This window comes from Camelus bactrianus, chromosome 21 (genome assembly GCF_048773025.1).
Source record: "Camelus bactrianus isolate YW-2024 breed Bactrian camel chromosome 21, ASM4877302v1, whole genome shotgun sequence".
Taxonomy (NCBI): domain Eukaryota; kingdom Metazoa; phylum Chordata; class Mammalia; order Artiodactyla; family Camelidae; genus Camelus; species Camelus bactrianus.
The window spans coordinates 28,020,141-28,040,550 of record NC_133559.1 but is presented as its reverse complement, the minus strand read 5'-3'; the positions used below and the strand labels follow the sequence as shown (position 1 = coordinate 28,040,550).

Here is a 20,410-nt window from a genome sequence, read left to right as displayed (position 1 = left end):
TGTACTGTTACTTTTCAGGTGGTGTGATATACAAGATGGAACAATACCTGGTCCTATTGCACAACGTTTCAAAAAAACTTTGGAGAAGTATAAAAACAAGCGTGTTGAGCTCGTTGAGTATCAGAGTAATATTAAAGAAGATCCATCTGCAGCAGAGGCTGTTGAATGCTGGAAAAAATACTATGAGATAGTAATGCTCTGTGGATTATTGAAAATGTGGGAAGATTTACGTCTCCGGTAATAACTTGCTCTATTTTAAATGGAAACAAAAAGATTATATGGTCATTCTTTTATTGTATCACTTACCTTGTCATATATGTTACCCTGATTGAAATAGATTATTAAAGTAGATGTCCAGTTTCTTAGATAAACACAAAGTGCAGCTACCAACATTGGAAAATTATTTTTATATTAGCTGAATTCACTGAAATCATTGCTTTGGATTTTTTTGATGAAAAAAATCTCATACCAAGATTTGAAAAAGAAAAAAAAAGAGAAAAATTTTCATAAATCTAGTTTTTTCCTTACCTTTTTTCTTTACCTTCTTTTCTCCTCCTCCTCCTTTTCCTCCTTATGCTTCCTCCTAATCTTCCTTCTTTTCTCTTCTTTTTCTCCTTCTTCTCCTTCTTGACTTTGGCCAGAACATAGGAAAAGAGTAGTTAGACCTTCTCCACATATAATATGCAAAGTAGATAGAGAGTTGACTAAATTGGGTGTGTCATAATTTCTTCTTTTCTAACCAAAATAAGTTAATGAGTTGTTTTTGATGATAAAACAATGCAGATTTAAACAGCGTCATTCTCCAGAATACTTCCAACTGTATTAAAATACTTATTTACATTACTGTGCAGTAAAGTTTATATTTCTGTCTTTATTTTAAGTTGAGAGGAAACAAGAAGTCTTGCTCATGTTCCCAAAATTAATGGAAAATCTTGAGTGCAGCCAAAGGACTTAACAACTATTTCATACTTAATTGTTAAACTCCTTCCTTGTGTTCCACCTTTACTCATTCTTTGCCTTAGGAATTCTGAGCCATATTTTATTAGTCTAACTATTACTTATTAGCCTAAATCTTTTTGTATTTTCTTTCCAGTTTGACCTTTTAAAAAAATCACTAACAGTCTCATTCTAGTGCCTGTTTTTGATGTTTCATTGTTATTTGGATTCCTGTGTGATAAAACCTTAGGATTACTTTGGGAAATCAGTATAGATAAGATTTTTGAAATCCACTTATCTAGAAATCCAGATTCAAAAAAAAACCTGAACTTTAATACAAGTTCTTATCATCACTTGACTTTAGATTCTAATGGTATAAGGCAACACAGAGTTCTGTCATCTTAAAAGTTACAGTCACAGAAAATCTCATTATGGGGTGGTGGTTAATTGGTCAAACCCTTCCATAGATAACAATTATGAAATCAGGACAAAACATTAAAAGTCTCCATCTATTTGAAGGTACTACTAAATGACCAAAAGCAGGCAGCAACCAGAAAAGTTTATCCTTAAAATATATTTATCCTTGGAATGGGTAAGAAATGGGAACTTGTGGCTTTCTTGTCTAATGGTCATCAGTTCTCAGATCTGGCAGCAAAGAACGCAGTAACTGTTTCAAGGTGTCAGAGGACAGAGTTCAGGCTGTCAGGGCAGCTGGAAATTTAGTTAGGATATTCTGAAAGTGGGAGAACTGCAGAAAGGGTGAGACCTCAAATTTGAGCATAAACTCTGCTTAGCTCCTTGGCTGCCCGCTAAACTATGCTAGCAATGACAGAGGAGAGAAATCTGGGAACTTTGCTAAATAAGGCATCATGATGTTGAAGCATGGAAGTTGAGAGAACTGAGCAGAGATGTCAGCTGCTGCATACCTCTAGGGAAACATTTTGCATTTTGAAGCTAGGCAAGCTAACTGCCTGCTAGAATGCAAGACTAACAATCCTTAGAAGAACGTAACACAGTCCAGAGTTACTAGGATCCAAAGATTCTCTTTGGATAGAATTATCCAGAATCTCCAGTGTTCAACCAAAAATTAATAGACATGCAAAGAAACTGGAAAATTAGATCCATACTGAGGAAAAAGGTGAGGTAATAGAATCTGATTTTGAGTGGGCCAGGTGTTACATTTGTCAGATGAAAACTTCAAAGCAGCTATTATAAGTATGTTCAAAGAGTTAAAGGAAAATGTACTGTTCATAAGTATACAGAGAATCTCAACAGAGAAATTAAAACTATAAAACAGAACCAAGGATTTCCAGATTCTGCTCTGACTTGCAAAGGTCTTATGAGTCATCACTCCTATCCTTACAAGAAAAAAGCTGAACAAACTGAAAATTACTTTATTGGACCCATTATAGAACTGAGATCACAGGGCAAACTGCCACCCTGAAATCTGGAGAGAGAGGTAAATTCAGAGTCACAGCTAAGAACTTTTTACCTTGAACAGAACCCACCAGAGCCATAAATTGTAAGGACATTTAAATGGTAATTTTGATAGATTGCTGGAGGCTGAATGTTGACTATTTTGAGAGTGAGAAACTCCTGGAGGGCCGCTGTTCTTAGGGAGACCCCATACCTTTGTGTATTTTTACCTCTGGGAATCTTACTAGGTTCTCAGGTAAATAGCCAAGAAAGATCCCATTGTGACTCTGGCAAGGTGAAGAGAAAAGTAAGCATTTTGAAATATACCCAGAGCATGCTCCATAACAAAGATCTGCTCCCCTGGGGAAAAAACTTTTACCAGAGCTTTTTCCCACCTAGAGGAAGGGCATTTCCCTAACTCTGCCCCACTCTAGCCTGCCTATCTGGAGGAAGAGGGGATTAAGAAACACTTGTGAAGATTGTGTCCAGGGACATAGACTCACTAAAAGACTGATACTTAATCATAAGAGTACAGAACACTTCCTCTCTGCGGAACCTTAAAATGATAGCGACAGGGCTCCAGTATAATAACTGGATTATAGTGAAAAGAGCTGCAAGACACAAAATCTTCTACAAAAGAGTTTTAAAGGAGGCCCAAAGATATAGAGGATACAGAAATATGGAAACTACTGGAATGTGAAGCCTCTGAAACCGAAAGCTACACCAAACAAACACAGGCTATCTCCTGGTCAGATTAATATAAAACCTCACACTAAAAGCCTATCTACCTTACTTCCTATTAGCCAATACATCATGCCTGGCTTTCAACAAAAAACTGTAAGATATGCTAAAAGGCAAGAAAAAACTAAGAGGGAAGGCAAGCATATGAAACAGACTCAGGTATGACTTTGAAATTAATCAGAAAGGAAATTTAAAATAACTGATTAATATGTTAAAGGCTTTAGTGGAAAAAAAAGTACACAACATGGAAGAGCAGATGTAGGCAGAAGATGGAAACTAAGAATGAATTAAAAGATGGGGGAGGGTATAGCTCAACGGTAGAGTGTGTGCCTAGCATGCATGAGGTCCTGGGTTCAATCCCCAGTGCCTCCAGTAAATAAATAAATACATAAATCTAATTGATTCCCTCCCCCCAAAAGCTCACAAAAATAATATAAAATAGTCACTTAGTAAAATTTTCCAAAAAAAATTAAATAAATCTTCAAAAAAAGATAATGCTAAAAATCAAAAACATTGTAAATAGAAATGAAGAATACCTTTGAAAGACTTAATAAATGGGACACAAGTGAGGAAGGAATCAGAGAGCTTGAAGATATATCAGTAGAATTGTCTCAAACTGAAATGTAAAGAGAAAAAAGAATGAAAGAAAAAAAAAAACCAGAACATCCAACAACTGTGGAACAGTTTCAAAGAATGTAGCATCTGTGTAATTGGAATACCAGAAGAGAAGGGAGCAAATACAGCAGAAAAAAAAAATAGTGGTGAAAATTACCCCCAATTAAATGCAGACACCAAACCACCAATCCAGGAGGCTTAGAGAACACCAAAGAGGATAAATAAATACCAAAAAATGTATAAATTAGGCAATATCATATTCAAACTGAAGAAAACCACAGATAAAGAAAAAATCTTGAAAAAAGCCAAGGGGTTAGGGGGGCAACCTTACCGATAGGTGACAAGAGTGAGAAATACAACAGATTTCTTATAAGACACCATGAAAACAAGATGAGAGTGGAATGAAATACTCACATGTTAAAAGAAGACCATCATCTGAGAATTCTATATCCAGTGAAATTATACTTCAAAAGTTAAGGGGAAATAGCTTTCTTAGCCAGAAAACCAAGGAAATTTGTCACCAATAGACTGGCCCTGCAAGAAAGGCTAAAGGAAGTTCTTGAGGGAGAAGAAAAGTTATTAAAGGTCAGAAACTCAGATCTATGTATACAAAAGGAGAGCTTTGGAGAAGAAATAAAAGAAGGGAAAATAAAATCCTTTCTTATTCTCAATTGGTCTGAAAGCTACCTATTTAAAATAATAGTACTTATGATATTAGGTGATAATAGTATATGGATTGGTTAAATAAGTGACAGTAATATCAGAAGGGATGGGAGGGGAGAATTGGGAAAATACTCTGTTAAAAGGTACCTGTACTACATGTGAAGTAGTATAGTGTTATTTGAAGATGGACTTAGTTACAAATGTATATTGCCATCTATATGGCAAACTAATTTTTTTTTAAATTGATATGCTCACATGTTGATTACCCACTGTGGATTGGGTGGGTTTCCTGTGGGGCCCAAATTCACATTTCACCACCGTGTGATGCACTAACAATGTATGTGCTTATAATTAATCTGTTTTTCCAGTATCATTAGAATTGTTTTAAAAAACAATTTTTTATTTTCAATTTTCAACCTCTTTACAGTTTTATTTCTTCTTGGAATGTCATTATTCTGCATGAAATAGATTCAGAATAAATTGTGCATAATTGGATGAAGGAAAGCATCACCCATATCTGGGTGAGGGAGTCCCTGAGGAAACACAGTTGTCACCCAGATTTGAGTGACATGGCAAATAATGTGTTAAGAGGGTAGATAAAATGGAATCACAAAATGCTCAGCTAAAACTAGAAGAGGCAGAAAAGAAGGGGAAAAATAATATAACAAATAGAAATATGTTACAAATATACTAGATATTAATCCAACTATATCAATAGTCACTTTATTTTTTATTGAAGTATAGTTGATTTATAATGTTTGTTGGTTTCTGATTGCAGCATAATGATTCAGTTCTACAGACAAATATATTTTTTTCAATTCTTTTTCATTTTAGGTTATTACAAGCTATTGAATATGGTTCCCTGTGCTATACAGTAGGACCTTGTTGTTTATCTATTCTGTATATAATAGTTTGTATCTGTCAATCCCAAACTCCTAATTTATACCCCCTCCTTTCCCCTTTGGTAACCATAAATTTGTTTTCTATGTCTGTGAGTCTGTTTCTGTTTTATAAATAAGTTCACTTGTGTCACTTTTTTAGATTCCACATATAAGTGATATCATATAATATTTGTCTTTGTCAATTTTTGACAAAGGAAATGAAATGGATGAAGGATATTCTTTTCAAAAAATGGTGTTAGAATAATTGAGTATTCATATGCAGAAACATGAACTAGATACAGACCTTACACCTTTCACAAAATTAATTCGAAGTGACCCATATACCTAACTGTAAAATAAACTGTATGGCTTCTAGAATAAAATAGGAGAAAAACCTATGTGACCTTGGGTTTGGCAATGAGGAGCTTTTAGATATAACACCAAAAGTATGATCCATGAGAGAAAAAAATGATAAAATTATTTTATTGAGATGAAAAAGTTCTACTCTGTGAAAGACACTTAAGAGAATGAAAAGTAAGCCATGGATCTGGAGAAAATATTTGCCAAAAGTATCTAATGAAAGACTTGTATCTAATATATATGTAAATCTCTTAAATTGCATCCACAGATAGCAAATAGCCCAGTTAAAAATGGGAAAAGGATTTGGACACCTCACCAAAGAAAATATATAGATGGTAAATAAGCATTTAAAAAGATGGTCAAGATTGTCATTAGGGGATTACAAATTAAAATAAGAATCAATTACAACCTATTAGAATGGTTAAAAAAGCAAAAAAAAAAAAAAAAAAAAAAAAACCAAAAAAACAATCTGCCTATACCAATTACTGGCAAGGATGTAGAGCAATAGGAATACATTCATTGTTTATGGAAATGCAAAATAGTACATCCTCTTTGGAAGACAGTTTGGGTAGTATCTTAAAAGCTAAACTTAGTCTAACCATACAACCCAGCAATTGTACTCCTAGTTGGTATTTACCCAAATACGTTGAAAACATATCCATATGAAAACCGGACAGATATAAAAAGAATTAAGGAATCGTGTGAGCAATCATATGCCAACAGATAACCTAGATCAAAAACCTATGATCAATAACCTATGATCAATATATCATATATCATATGATGTTGATCATATATCATATGATCAAAAACCTATGATCAGTAACCTAAAATCTATGATCAAAAACCTAAACCTATGATCAAAAACCTAAACCTATGATCAAAAACCTAAAATCAATTACCTATGGTCACAAAACTGTCTCAGGCAAAAGCAGAGAATTTGAATGGACCTAGAGCAACTAAGGAGATTAGATTAACAAATTCAAGAAACTACTCACAAAAACCAAGAACCAGATGTCTTCATTGGTGAGTTCTACCAAACGTTTAAAGAAAAATGAATACCAGTTCTTTATAAACTTTTCCAAAAAGTGAAAGAGAAGGGAACACCTCCCCAACTCATTTTATGAAGCTACTGTTGTTACCCTGATACCAAAACTATCGAAAGACATCACAAGAAAAGAAAACTACAGAAAATATTCTGCATACAGATGCAAAATTCTCAATAATACATTAACAAACTGAGTCTAGCAACATATAAAAAGAATCAGATATGACCAAGTGGGATTTATCCCAGGAATGCAAGATTGGTTTAACATATGAAAATAAATTAATGTAATACACAATAAAGCCACATTATCATTTCAATAGTCACAGAAAAAGCATTTGATAAAATTCAACACTCATGATAAAAATTCTCAAAATCTTAGAATAGAAGTGATCTTTCTCAACCTGTTTTAGGCCATCTATGAAAAACCTATAACGAACATCATACTTACTGGTGAAAGAATGAATGTTTCCCCCTCTAAGACCAGAAACAAGACAAGGATGTCCACTCTTGTCACTTCTATTCAAATTGTACTAGAGGTTCTAGCCAGAGCAATAGTCAAGAAAAAGGAAATAAAATACCTCCAAGTCAGAAAGGAAAAGGTGAAATTATCTCTATTTACAAATAACAGGATCTTGTATGTAAAGAATCCTGTAATGAAATAGTGCTCAGCAGTATAAAGAAATTGCTGATACACAGAATAACATGATGAATCCCAAAATAGCCTGACTGAAAAAAGACAGACACGAGAGTACATAGCATATTCCACTTTAAAATTCTCTTTAAAAATTCCAAGAAAGGGAGATCTATGACAGAGAGCAGGTCAGTGGATTTCTGGGAGTTTGTGTGGAGGACTGACTGCAAAGATGCATGGGGAGCTTATCTGTGATGGGAATGTTTTGTATATTGATTATTATGAGTTAAATGGGTGTATACATTTGTGAAATCTTATAGAATGGTTTACTTAAAATAGGGTACAATTTTTAAAAATCTCTGATAAATGTCCTTTAATTTTCAAACTAGGATTGTATCATAAACTACCGGGTTTCCTGCATGCATGATGCTTTTCTTTTTGAACAACCAATAATTAGGTATATGGTGAAAAATCATGAATATTTTTCTTTCTCAAAATCAAAACCACTTGCTTAAATTGGTGTAAAAATGCTGAATGGCTTTGATTTTGAAATACTAAATCAAACTTTTGCTTTGGAGGACATTGCTAATATCTTGGAATTCGAAATTTAATAATTGGCATGATAAAGTTTTAAAAGTAACTTCCTGAAATGTTAAGCTTCAAAAAATATCGATAATTGAAATATAAGCTGAAAAATAATGGTACTAATGCTGCATTCCATTAGCATCAAGCAGTAGTCAAAGTGCTGCAGAGAACCGAAAAGATTATACCTGAGGAGACTACTGGTAAATCTACATCTGTTGGAAAAGGAGTGGCCCTTTTGTCTGACAGTAATGGTAAAAGTTACACTCAATTTTTTTCCTTTGTTTGATGACACTTAAATGATTGATAGGAAACAGGACCTGTAAAGAGAAGCATAAAGAAGAGAATGAGTGGAATTAACTAAAAGTGCTGAACAGTAAACAGAAAACAATGAAGAAAGAAGCTGGAGTTATTCTGCTGGGAGGCCAGCAGCCAGCTGTATCTATGGGGACTTTATCCTTTGAAACAAAAAAAAAATCTGTTAATTAAACATAGTATCTAAAATTAGGCTTGTCCCAAAAACATCTTATACCTCAGTGTCACAGACATAACCCATCTCTCAATTCCATGGATTATGAAAGTACAATCAAAAAGTTTTCTACCATATTGAAAAGTTGAGATAATTGTCATATTGATTGTAGTAGGTTGCATGTAGACTTTCACTAAAATGAAAATATTTCACAGTACAAAGGTTTAAATACTCAGTTATCTTAAAGATTTCAGTCATTCTATTGCTCTCAAATTGCTCTTTGCTCTCCAGAAGCTTAGAGACAGTGAAACCTATTTCAAGTTTTATTTTCTAAGTATATGTTGAGTCTTTTTCGTGTTAATTTAACCATAAATAATGTTTTCAACCTTAGAGTTCATGGGCCATTTTTTCCAAGAATTCTGAGGCGTAGGAAAGGAAAAAGAGACTTTGGAAAGACTATAACACACATCGTAGCAAAAGTGATGACTACTGACATGGTAAGAAATACACTTTTTTTATTTGTTCATTTAAGTTTTAGCTGCATATCATCAGAAAAGTAAAGACATTTAATTTGGTTGACTGGAAGGATATTTAGGACATCAACTGAATAGAGAATACAGGACGACTGGAGACGGGCTGTGTACAAAAAAATAATAAATTGAAATTTAGAACTGTTGTATGTTAGTGAGACATGAGGTAAAGATGCTGAGAAGAACTTGTAGTAATGTTGGTCAGCGAAGCACACAAGCAATAAGGGTAAGAGAAAAGGGAATAAATTTGCTGAAAACCCACTGTGTGCCAGGCACTGCCAGGTATTTTACACATCTTATTTCATCCTCAGAAAACCCTGTGTGGTATCAGTGGTGGTGGTGGTGGTGGTGGTGGTGGTGGCAGTAATAGTAAACATTTACTGAGTACTTACTACAACCATTGAAAACTAGGCTTTGAAAAAATATTTGAAGGCACGGGAAAATGTGATATATAAATGCAATGAAAAAAATCAGGATTCAAAACCATATGCATCTATGGTATGATATATTGGTATTGTGAATAAATGAATATATGTATGGAAAAAAGACAAGAAGGAAAAATCTATATAAATATATTTTATTTAGGTAAAAATTTATAGGTTAAATTTTCCATATTTGTTATTATGCTTTGTTTCATTTTCTGTGGTTTTTAAACAAGTACCCCTCTTATAATAAAAAAAAGATATGGGACTGATAATGCCATCCTACTGGGATAAAATAGGCTTTTTTTCAGAGTATATTTTTAGTTTCCAAATTTTGTTTTAAAGTTCTTTCCCCTTTTCTACTCCCAGTGCAAATTTCTGGTATTTCTGTTAGTTCTAGAATCTATGATATATATAGATTTTTTTGATTTAGCAAAGTCGTAGGGTCAGTCTGATTTAAAGAAAACAAAGTAGTAGTTTCCAGTAGGAAAGAGAGCTGGCATCATCAAAACCTAGAGCTAAAGCTTAGCTTCATTGCTCATTACCTCTATTTCCTTAAGCGAATCATTTCGTCTCACTGAGTGTCAGTTTCTTAACCTTATAAGGGGATAATAATACTTGACCTAAGAACTGTTGTGAAGCTTAAGAGGTAGTATGTAAAGGTCCAAATATGACTTCTGGCTGTATTTAATTGCTGTAAAATTATTAGTGATCGTAAAGAAAGCCTCCTTTCCTCGTTCCTTCATAGACTTGATACTTTGAGCAATTAATGAACATAAATACATACAGTATTTACAGTATATTACCTATACAAGGCGAGTCTTTGGGAAAAGCACATGCTACGAATGAAGTTAACTGATTTAAATAACCTGTTTCAGTTTTACCTATTGTTTTGTTTCTTCTTTTCAGGTAAAGGACTTATCTTCAGACACACTTCTCCAGCAGCACGATGATTTGGATTTGGCTTTGGATAGTTGTTATAGTGGAGATACAGTAGTTATTTTTCCAGGAGAATATCAAGCTGTAAATCTTGCTTTATTGACTGATGACATCATTATAAAGGGTTAGCAGGGCATCCTTTGCAATCTTTTAATGTCTACATACTGGACAAATTGCATATTATAAACATGATTAATCAGATTATTAGACATTAGAAGAGTTTATGTTTCACAAAAATCCCTTATGTGCATTTTACAATTAAGATTTTCCACTTGTTCAGGAGTATGTACAAGTGACCTTGTGTTGACATACTGTACCAGAGCAAATCGATCAATGAGACTGCTTCTTCCCCGTGATAATGTAGCACTGCAAGCACAGAGTCTAAATAAGTGATCAAAAACAGAAAAAAACAAAAAAATCTGTTCATCATATTTTCTATTAGCCCCATCTATATTTCTACCCAAACTACTTTTTGTCTGCTCTGTCCCCATAGCAATTGGTATCACTTTCATAGGAAAACCCAGATGTAAGGCTCTATTCAAATATACTCAGCATTTTCTCATAAAGTTTAACTCACATGCTAGCTTATTAAAATAGAAGTAGAAAAGCAGAGTTTACTGTCTGGCCAAAAGAAAAGACAGGTGTTTTAAATTTTGCCTATCACTTTAAAAACAGAGCAAAATTTTCACTAGATTTTGATGACTGTGATCATTTGATGACTGAAATTCAGTATTTTGCTGAATTATATGGGTTATAAGGATCATATTTGTAATTTTTAAAAATTGTAGCCTTCTTGAAGATCAAACCAATTTTTGGACTGATGTTAAATTTAAATGATTGCTCGGACTACTTGTGGATGTGATTATGTTAATCTTATACCCTAATTCAAGAGTCTCTGCCAGTCTTTTTTAGTTATGGTAATTTATTATGGATTTGAAACCAGGTTATGGCAAGAGACTTTTTGTATCTTAGATATTTTGTAGATGACTGTTGACTGTATAATATGGGGAAATATGTAGTGGAATGAGTATGTTGAATAAATACCGTAGGTATATTTAGATTCATTATAAACCCAGATTCTTCCACCATGTCATCAAACTAAGGACAAAAGATTATGTTTTGGTTAAGTATCTACTTAGTTAATTGAGTAATTACAGTATTATTAAAAATATGTGAAAAGAAAAACTTAGTAATAACAAATATTATTGAGTGACTAGAGGGCTTTAAGCTTTGGGATTACTGATTGAATTATGTATTTTTCTCCCTGTGAATCAGGAATTGGGAAGAGAGAGGAAATTATGATTACTTCTGAACCTTCTCATGACAGTTTTGTGGTGTCCAAAGCTGATAATGTGAAACTAATGCATCTGTCTTTGATACAACAAGGGACGGTTGATGGTATTGTGGTAGTGGAGTCTGGTCACATGACTCTAGAAAACTGTATATTAAAATGTGAAGGAACAGGAGTGTGTGTTCTTACAGGGGCTGCTTTGACAATCACAGACAGTGAAATAACTGGTGCCCAGGTATTTTATTTAATAAAATTTATGGCTTTGTATGGATAGAGACAACTTTGAGTGACCTTAATATGTAAACAAAGGGTAACAATTATTTTATCTTTGAATTGAATTATATAATTAAACTTAAGCACTGATAAAAATAAACAAAATGAAGACAAGAACAAACATAAGTGCCGGCTTTGGCAGCACATATATTAAAATCGAAATGATACAAAGATTAGAATGGCCCTTGCACAAGGATGACATGCAAATTTGTGCAGCATCCCATATTTAAAAAAAAAAAAAGGACAAACAAGTATGTCATAGCACACTTAGGAAAAGTGAACTGCCTCAGTCCAAAGTAAGGAATTATTAGCCTTGAATTATGTGTGATTTTTTTAAAATCTAGGAATCCGTGGCTGTAAAACAAGTCATGAGTCAGTTATTTGACGGTTTACATAAAAAGGAATAACTGCTCATAAGTTATCAGACATTGCTAGAAGGTATTGTGATCAGTTCTGACAGTTTGAGTCTAAAGATAACAATCACCAAAGATCATTAAAGGGCTAGAAAATTGAATGAAAAAAAGATTAAAGGAAGCAGAAAAATAAGACATTTTTATAGAATGACTTTTTCTTAATTTCTACTAAAATGAAGGAAATAGACCTTAAGAGCATTATGATGGACTTAGAATATATATAAATAAATTTTTATAACTGTTAAAAATAATTGCTTAAAGAGATTTTTGACTCCCTTCTAGAGACTTCATCTGGGTGGGAGACCAATGTAATGGAACATATGACTTCAGCCTTCCTTCTGGGTCTAATGATTCTCTGACACAGATAATCTTTGTTTTCAACATTTTAAAACTTTATCTCCACAGTAAATTGTTGTTTGCACTATCACATATTTTCATGTAACTTAATGTGTTTAAATTGTTAATATAAAATTACAATTTTTAAATCTGAAGAAAATTTTGGAGAGGTATGTATCTTTTGTAGATTGTTTTATTTGCTTTTAATTTTCAGGGTGCTGGTGTTGAACTGTATCCTGGGAGCATGGCTATTTTGGAAAGGAATGAAATTCATCACTGTAATAACCTCAGAACCAGTGACATTTCAAAAAGCACCTTAGGTGGAGTTAATATGAAGGTATTCTCATATTTTTTAATTTTATTTTTTATTGAAGTATGGTTGATTTCCAATGTTAGTTTCAGGTGTACAGCAAAGCATTTGAGTTATACATACATATATGTATATACACACACACACATATATTTTCAGATTCTTTTCCATTATAGCTTATTACAAGAAATTGAATATAGTTCACTGTGCTATATAGTTGGTCTTTGTTTTATCTATTTTATATATAGTAGTGTGTATCTGTTAATCCCAAACTTCTAATTTATCCCTCGCCTCTTTCCCCTTTGGTTACCATAGTTTGTTTTCTATATCCATAAGTCTATTTCCAGTTTATAAATAAAATTTGTTATCTTTTTTTAGATTCCACATATAAGTGATATCATATGATATTTGTCTTTCTCTGGTGTATTTCATTTAGTATGATAATCTCTAGGTCCATCCATGTTGCTGCAAATGGCATTATTTCATTCCTTTTTATGGCTAAGTAATAATCATGTGTGTGTGTGTGTGTGTGTGTGTGTGTGTGTGTGTGTGTGTGTGTGTATCTATCACAAATTCTTTATCCATTCACCTGTCGATGGACATTTAGATTCTTGCCATGTCTTGGCTATTGTAAACAGTGCTGCTATGAACATTGGGGTGCATGTGTCTTTTTGAATTATATTTTTCTCTGGATATATGCTTAGCAGTGGGATTCCTGGATCATACAATAGTCTACTTTTAGTTTTTTAAGGAGCCTCCATAATGGCTGTACCAATTTACATTCACATCAACAGGGTAGGAGGGTTCCTTTTTATCCACACCTTCTCCAGCATTTATCTTTCTGTAGGCTTTTTAATGATGACCATTCTGACTGGTATGAGGTGATACTTCATGGTAGTTTTGATTTGTGTTTCTCTAATAATTAACAATATTGAGCATTTTTTCATGTTGGCCATCTGGATGTCTCCTTTGGAGAAATGTCTTTTAGGTATTCTGCCCATTTTTTCATTGAGATATTTATTTATTTATTTGCTTTTAAGCTGTATGAGCTATTTATATATTTTGGAAATTAGTTCCTTGGCGGTCACATCATTTGCAAAATTTTCTCCCATTCCGTAGGTTGTCTTTTTGTTTTGTTTATGATTTCCTCTGCTGTGCAAAAGCTTTTAAGTTTAACTAGGTCCCATTTGTTTATTTTTGCTTTTATTTCCATCACTCTAGGAGCTGATTTGAAAAAAAGACTGCTGCAATTTATGTTAAAGAGTGTTCTGCCTGTGTTTTCCTCTAGGAGTTTTATAGATTCCAGTCTTACATTTAGATTTTTAATCCATTTTGAGTTTATTTTTGTATGTGATATTAGGGAATGGTCTAATTTCATTCTTTTACAGGCAGCTGTCCGGCTTTCCCAGCATCACTTACTGAAGAGACTGTCTTTTCTCCATTGTGTATTCTTGCCTCTTGTGTCGTAGATTAATTGACCATAAGTGTGTGGATTTATTTCTGTATTTTCTATCCTGTTCCATTGATTTTTGTGTCTGTTTTTGTGCCAGTACCATAATGTTTTGACTACTGTAGTTTTGTAGTATAGTCTGAAGTCAGGGTGTGTGTGTTCCTCCAACTCTTTTCTTCCTTTTCAAGATTGACTATTCAGGGTCTTTTGTGTTTCCATACAAATGTAAAAATTTTTTGTTCCAGCTCTGTGAAAAATGTCATTGGTAATTTGATAGGGATTGCATTGAATCCATATATTGTCTCAGGTAGTATGGCCATTTTAACAATACTGATTCTTCCAATCCAAAAATGTGGTATATCTTTCCATCTGTTTGTGTCATCTTCAGTTTCTTTCCTGAGTGTCTTAACAGTTTTCTGAGTACAGGTCCTTTGCCTCCATAGGTAGATTTACACCTAGGTATTTTATTCTTTTTGATGCAGTGGTAAATGGGATTGTGTCCTTGATTTCTTTTTCTGATATTTTGTTGTTAGTGTATAAAAATGCAACTGATTTCTCTGTATTAATTCTGTATCCTGCAACTTTACCAGAGTTTTTGGTGAGCTCTAGTATTTTCTGATAGTGTCTTTAGGATTTTCTATATATAGTATCATGTCATCTGCCAACAGTGACAGTTTTACTTCTTTTTTTTCTGATTTGGATTCCTTTTATTTCTTTTTCTTCTTTGATTGCTGTGGCTAGGACTTCCAAAACTATGTTGAATAAAAGTGGTGAGAGTGGGCATCATTGTCTTGTTCCTGGTCTTAGAGGAAATGCTTTCAGCTTTTCTCCATTGAGTATTATATTGTGGTTTGTCATATATGGCCTTTATTATGTTGAGCTATGTTCCCTCTGTGCCCACTTTCTGTGAAGTTTTTATCATAAATGAATGTTGAATTTTATCAAAAGTTTTTTCTGCATCTATGGAGATGATCATATGTTTTTTATTCTTCAATTTGTTAATGTGGTGTATCGCATTGATTAATTTGTGGTTTTTGAAAAATCCTTGCATCCCTGGGATAAATTTCACTTGCTCATGGTGTATGACCCTTTTAATATATTGTGGGACTCAGTTTACTAGTATTTTGTTGAAGTTTTTGCATCTATATTCATAAATGATATTGGCCTGTAACTTTCTTTTTTGTAATATCTTTGCTTGGTTTGGGTATCAGGGTGATGGTGGCCTCATAGAGTGAGTTTGGAAGTGTTCCTTCCTCTGCAATTTTTTGGAATAGTTTCAGAAGGATAAGTATTAACTTTTCTCTAAATGTTTTGTAGAATTCCCCTGTGAAGCCATCTGGTCCTGGATTTTTGTTTGTTGGGAGTTTTTAAATTACTGATTCATATTTTCTATTTCTTCCTGGTTCAGACTTGGAATATTGTACCTTTTGAAGAATTTATCCATTTCTTCTAGATATTCCATTTTATTGGCCTATAGTTTCTCATGAGTCTCTTACGATCTTTTGTATTTTTGTGGTGTCAGTTGTATGTAACTTTTCCTTTTTTCATTTCTGATTTTATTAATTTGGACCCTCTCTCTTTTTTTCTTGATGAGTCTGGCCAAAGGCTTATCAATTTTGTTTATCTTTTTAAAGAACCAGCTCTTAGTTTCATTGATATTTTCTAGTTTTTTTTAAGTCTCTATTTCATTTATTTCTGCTCTAATCTTTATGATTTCTTTCCTTCTACTAACTTCAGGTTTTGTTCTTTCTCTAATTTCTCTAGGTGTAAGGTTAGGTTGTTTATCTGAGATTGTTCTTATTTCCTGAGGTAAGCTTGTATTGATATAACTTCCTTCATACGACTGCTTTTGCTGCATATCAGAGGTTTTGGATCATCATGTTTGTTTTCTTTTGTCTCTAAGTATGTTTTGATTTCCTCTTTGAGTTCTTCAGTGATCCATTGGTTGTTTAGTAGCACATTGTTTAGCCTCCACGTCTTTTCTTTGTGGCTTTTGCAGATTTTTTTCTTGTAGTTGATTTCTAATCTCATAGCACTGTGGTTGGAGAAGATGCCTGATATGATTTCAGTTTTGTTAAATTTACCAAGGCCTGCTTTGTGGCCTAGCATGTGATCTATCCTGGAGAATGTTCCGTGTGCGCTTGAGAAGAATGTGTATTCTGCTGCTTTCAGATGGAATGCTCTATAAACATCATTAAGTCCACCTGCTCTGATGTGTCATTTAAGGCCTGTATTTCCTTACTGATTTTCTGTCTGGATGATCTATCCATTGCTGTAAGTTGGGTGTTAAGGTCCCCAGTATTATTATATTACTGTCAATTTCTCTTTATGTCTGCTAACCGTTGCCATATATATTGAGGTGCTCCTGTATCAGGTGCATATGTTTACAACTGTTGTATCTTCTTGGATTGATCCCTTGATCATTAAGTAGTGTCCTTCTTTGTCTCTTGTAACAGTCTTTATTTTAAAGTCTATTTTGTCTGCTACAAGTACTGGGACTCCAGCTTTCTTTTGGTTTCCATTTGCATGGAATATTTTTTTCTATCCCCTCACTTTTAGCCTGTATGTGTCTCTAGCTCTGAAATGGGTCTCTTGTAGACAGCATAGGTACAGGTCTTGTTTTTGTATCCATTGAGCCAGTCTGTCTTTTGATTGGAGCATTTAATCCATTTACCTTTAAGGGTAATTATTGATATGTATGTTCTTATTCTAATTTTCTTAATTGTTTTGGATTTGTTTTTGTAGGTATTTTCCCCCTTTCTTTTTTTGTTCTCTTCTTTTGTGATTTGGTAACGATCTTTAGCACTATTGTTGGATTCCTCTTTCTTTTTTGTATGTATATTTGTTATAGATTTTGGTTCGCAGTTACCATGAGGTTTTGGTATAGATGTCTCTCTCTCTCTCTTCCTCCCTCTCTCTCTTCCTCTCTCTCTCTCTCTCCCTCTCTCTCCGTCTCTCTCTCTCTCTCTCTCTCTCTCTCTCTCTATATATATATATATATATATGTGATAGTTTAAGTTTTTCAACCTTAGAGAAGTGGCCCTTTGTAGGTGATGTCCTGTGTGTCCCAGCAGTGCACTCCCCTCTTGTGACCCAAAGGTCAGGAGCCAGCTGGTCCCAGGGTAGAGTCCTTCTTGCTTCTGGTGTCTGTCTCCTGGTGGGTGAAGCTGGACTAGGGGCTTGTGCAGGTTTCCTCACAGGTGGGGCCAGTGTCTACTCACAGGTAGGTGGAGCTGGGCCCTCTGGTGGGCAGAGTTGTGTCCAAGGGCATGTCTAGAAGATCAGGAAGTCCTTAGGCAGCCTGTCTGCTGATGGGTAGGGCTGTGTTCCCACCCAGTTAGTTCTTTGGCCTGAGGCATTCCAATTCTTAAGCCTATAGGCTATTGAGAGGGGCCAGGTTTGGTGCTAATGACCCAAGCGAGATTTCTGCCTCCAGGCAAGTTCATGAGGCTGAATACTTCCTGAATGTCTGCCACCAGCTTTTATGTCCCCTGGGTAAGCCAAAGGTGCCCTCCACTCTCTAGGAGATCCTCCAAGACCAGTAGGCAGGTCAGCCCAGGCTTCTATGAAATCACTGCTTGGGTTGTTGGTCTTGGAGCAAATAAGATTCTGTGTGTGCTCTTTAAGAGTGAAGCCTCTGCTTCCTCTAGCCCTGAGGCGTTCCCGCAATTGCGCCCCACTAGCCTTCGAAGCCAAATGCTCTGGAGCATCCTCCTCCTGATGCAGGCCCCCAGGCTGGGGAGCCTGGTGTGGGGCTCCAAGCTCTCACTCCTGCGCCTGAGCCTCTGCAGTGTTACTATTCTCCAGCTTATGGGTCACCCACCGGGAGGTGTGGGACCTGGTTATATCCCAGGTGCACCCCTCCTACCGTCCCTCTGTGGTTCCCTCTTTGTGTCTCCAATTGAAGAAGATCTTTTTTGGTAGTTTGCAGCCTTTTTTACTGACAGTTGTTCAGCAGCCAGTGTGGTTTTGATGTGTTTGTGAGAGGGAGTGAGCTTGTGGACCTACTACTCTGCCATCTCGCCTGGAGAAGGACATGTCTTTGAGATGCTTCTCCCCCTTGGCTCTTTCGTTGCCCCCCTCTGCCCTCCTGGGGATGGATGACCATCTCGCATCTGCTCCAGCCACTGCCGTGTGATCTCATATTTTTTAACATAGAATTGTTGTAAGAAATATAAATAATCATTAGAAAGATACTATTAGTTTTAGTCTTAAATTTTAGTCTAAATGTTATTGTTGATTTGGAGAAATACAAATAATTAGAATGCAGTTTAAATGATGGTTAATAGGAAACAAGTTTAGTCTCATAATTTAATAGTTTCAACTTAAATTCTTTGAGCAAATAATTTTGAATATGAAAAAGTAGTTAAGTTCTCTTATAAATATGTTTTAGATTTTTCATTGAGCGGATTTGTAACACTTTCACAAAGTAAAGCAAATTAAGAGGATAATAAATATATTAAGAACTTTTTTGTCTTTTAAACTTTGTAAAATAATTCAAGCTAACCAATTAAAACTTTAATAGCAATAATTTATAAGTGAAATGCCTTTCTATTCATTTCTACTTCTATAAATTCTGCCTTTCTAAGTCCCTCTCTATACTTGTATAGTTAATGGACGTTTTCCCCTAGAACTCTAGTTTACATCTCATTATCTGAAATTATTTTCATCTTCATCATTTTTGTTACCTGAAATTATTTTCAGATTTCTCATGTTATATTAAAAGTCAGCTTCTTGGGATATTGCTGTATCCCCATCTAGGATCAGTTATTTTTATCAATAACTGATAAAAATAAATTGAAAACTTTATTTAATATTTCCTTGATACACATATTTGCAGTTAATATTACATTAATCCAGTGCGAAGAAAAATAACACTTGTTTAAAACTGAGATTCAGTTGTTTTAAAGAAACGTGTAGGGTAGTTCAACTGGTAGAGCACATGCTTATTAGCATGCAGGAGGTCCTGGGTTCAATCCCCAGTATCTCCTCTAAGAATAAAAAAATAAACTTAATTACCTCCCCCTAACCGAAAAAAAACAAAAAACAAAAACCAACAAAAACAAAGAAGAAAATGTGCAAACTCAGGAATAAGTTCTAGAGTTTATGACATGTTCATTAGTTCATACGTTGTTTTTATAGAAATTATTGAAAAACTAATTTCCTTAAATAATTTAACAGGTTCTTCCAGCACCCAAGTTGAAGATGACTAATAATCATATTTACAGCAACAATGGCTATGGAGTAAGCATTCTTCAACCAACTGAACAGTTTTTTATTGTAGCAGAAGAAGCCCTCAACAAAGGGGCTGCTTCCGGAGATAAAAAAGATGATAATACGATCTCCAAAGTAATGCAAAATCTGAATCTGGAAATGAATAATAATAAAATAGAAGCAAACTTAAAGGGGGATATCAGAATAGTCACAAATTAAAGCATCTGGATTTATGTTAAAGCTTTATATTTCAGACATTTAATAAATAATTCTCATATCCCACATTAATGGTACTTTGAATTAAATTCAAAACTTATTTAATTAAAAAAAGTTAATATTTAATGCTCTTTCACGGAATGATTCATTTTAACATGTTTTCCTAAATAACAGTTTCGAGATACAATTCACACACCATAAAATTCATCCTTTTAAACTATATAATTCAGTGGTATTTAGTATATTTTTAGCATATGGTAGCACCATCATCACCAATTAAGTCCAAAAGCAAAAGTGGTTAAATATTGTTTTACATACTCTCAGTCCAATAAGAAGCATTAGGTGTTCTATGTACAGAATAGAAAAAAAAATTTATAGCCAGTTCCTGAGTCATTTCCATTTATCTATGCAGATGAGATAAGGACTAAGGTAAGCTAGCACTATGTTATACAGGATTAGGCTTAACTACAGGAAATAAGAAAATCCAAAATAAGAGAGGCAAACAACAGAGAAGTGTATTCCTCCCTCACATTCAAGAAGTCCGGAGGTGCTCAGTATAGAGCTAGTGGGTGTTCACGTGGGTTCTCAGCGCAGGACTGTGGGTGGGTGGGTGTTAAGTGGTAGAAACCCAAGTTTCTTCTATCTTGTTTTTACCGTTTGTATGGTTTCCTTTC

At 34.3% G+C, this 20,410-nt stretch overlaps 1 protein-coding gene and 1 non-coding gene across 17 annotated transcripts in view; both read left to right on the top strand.

The window, feature by feature from the left end:
* The window catches only part of SHCBP1L (SHC binding and spindle associated 1 like), a 111,404-nt gene that overhangs the window by 83,151 nt on the left and 7,843 nt on the right, over positions 1-20,410 (top strand). For 11 of the 16 annotated variants that reach the window (XR_012501438.1, XR_012501437.1, XR_012501434.1 and 8 more), the window contains exons 7-11: positions 19-237; positions 8,734-8,839; positions 10,204-10,357; positions 11,509-11,759; positions 12,761-12,883. Coding sequence is in view for 6 of the 16 variants with exons in the window: in XM_074349924.1 (XP_074206025.1) it covers positions 19-237; positions 8,734-8,839; positions 10,204-10,357; positions 11,509-11,759; positions 12,761-12,883 (853 nt within the window). In the remaining 10 variants the exon portion in view is untranslated. Of the gene's footprint in view, positions 1-18; positions 238-8,733; positions 8,840-10,203; positions 10,358-11,508; positions 11,760-12,760; positions 12,884-19,487; positions 19,863-20,410 lie in introns of those variants that run through there. The other 5 variants (XM_074349920.1, XM_074349923.1, XM_074349919.1 and 2 more) reach the window with 3 other exon arrangements.
* On the top strand, positions 11,924-12,027 carry LOC123616868 (U6 spliceosomal RNA). The gene has a single exon (XR_006724903.1). It is a non-coding gene; the product is annotated as a U6 spliceosomal RNA (small nuclear RNA).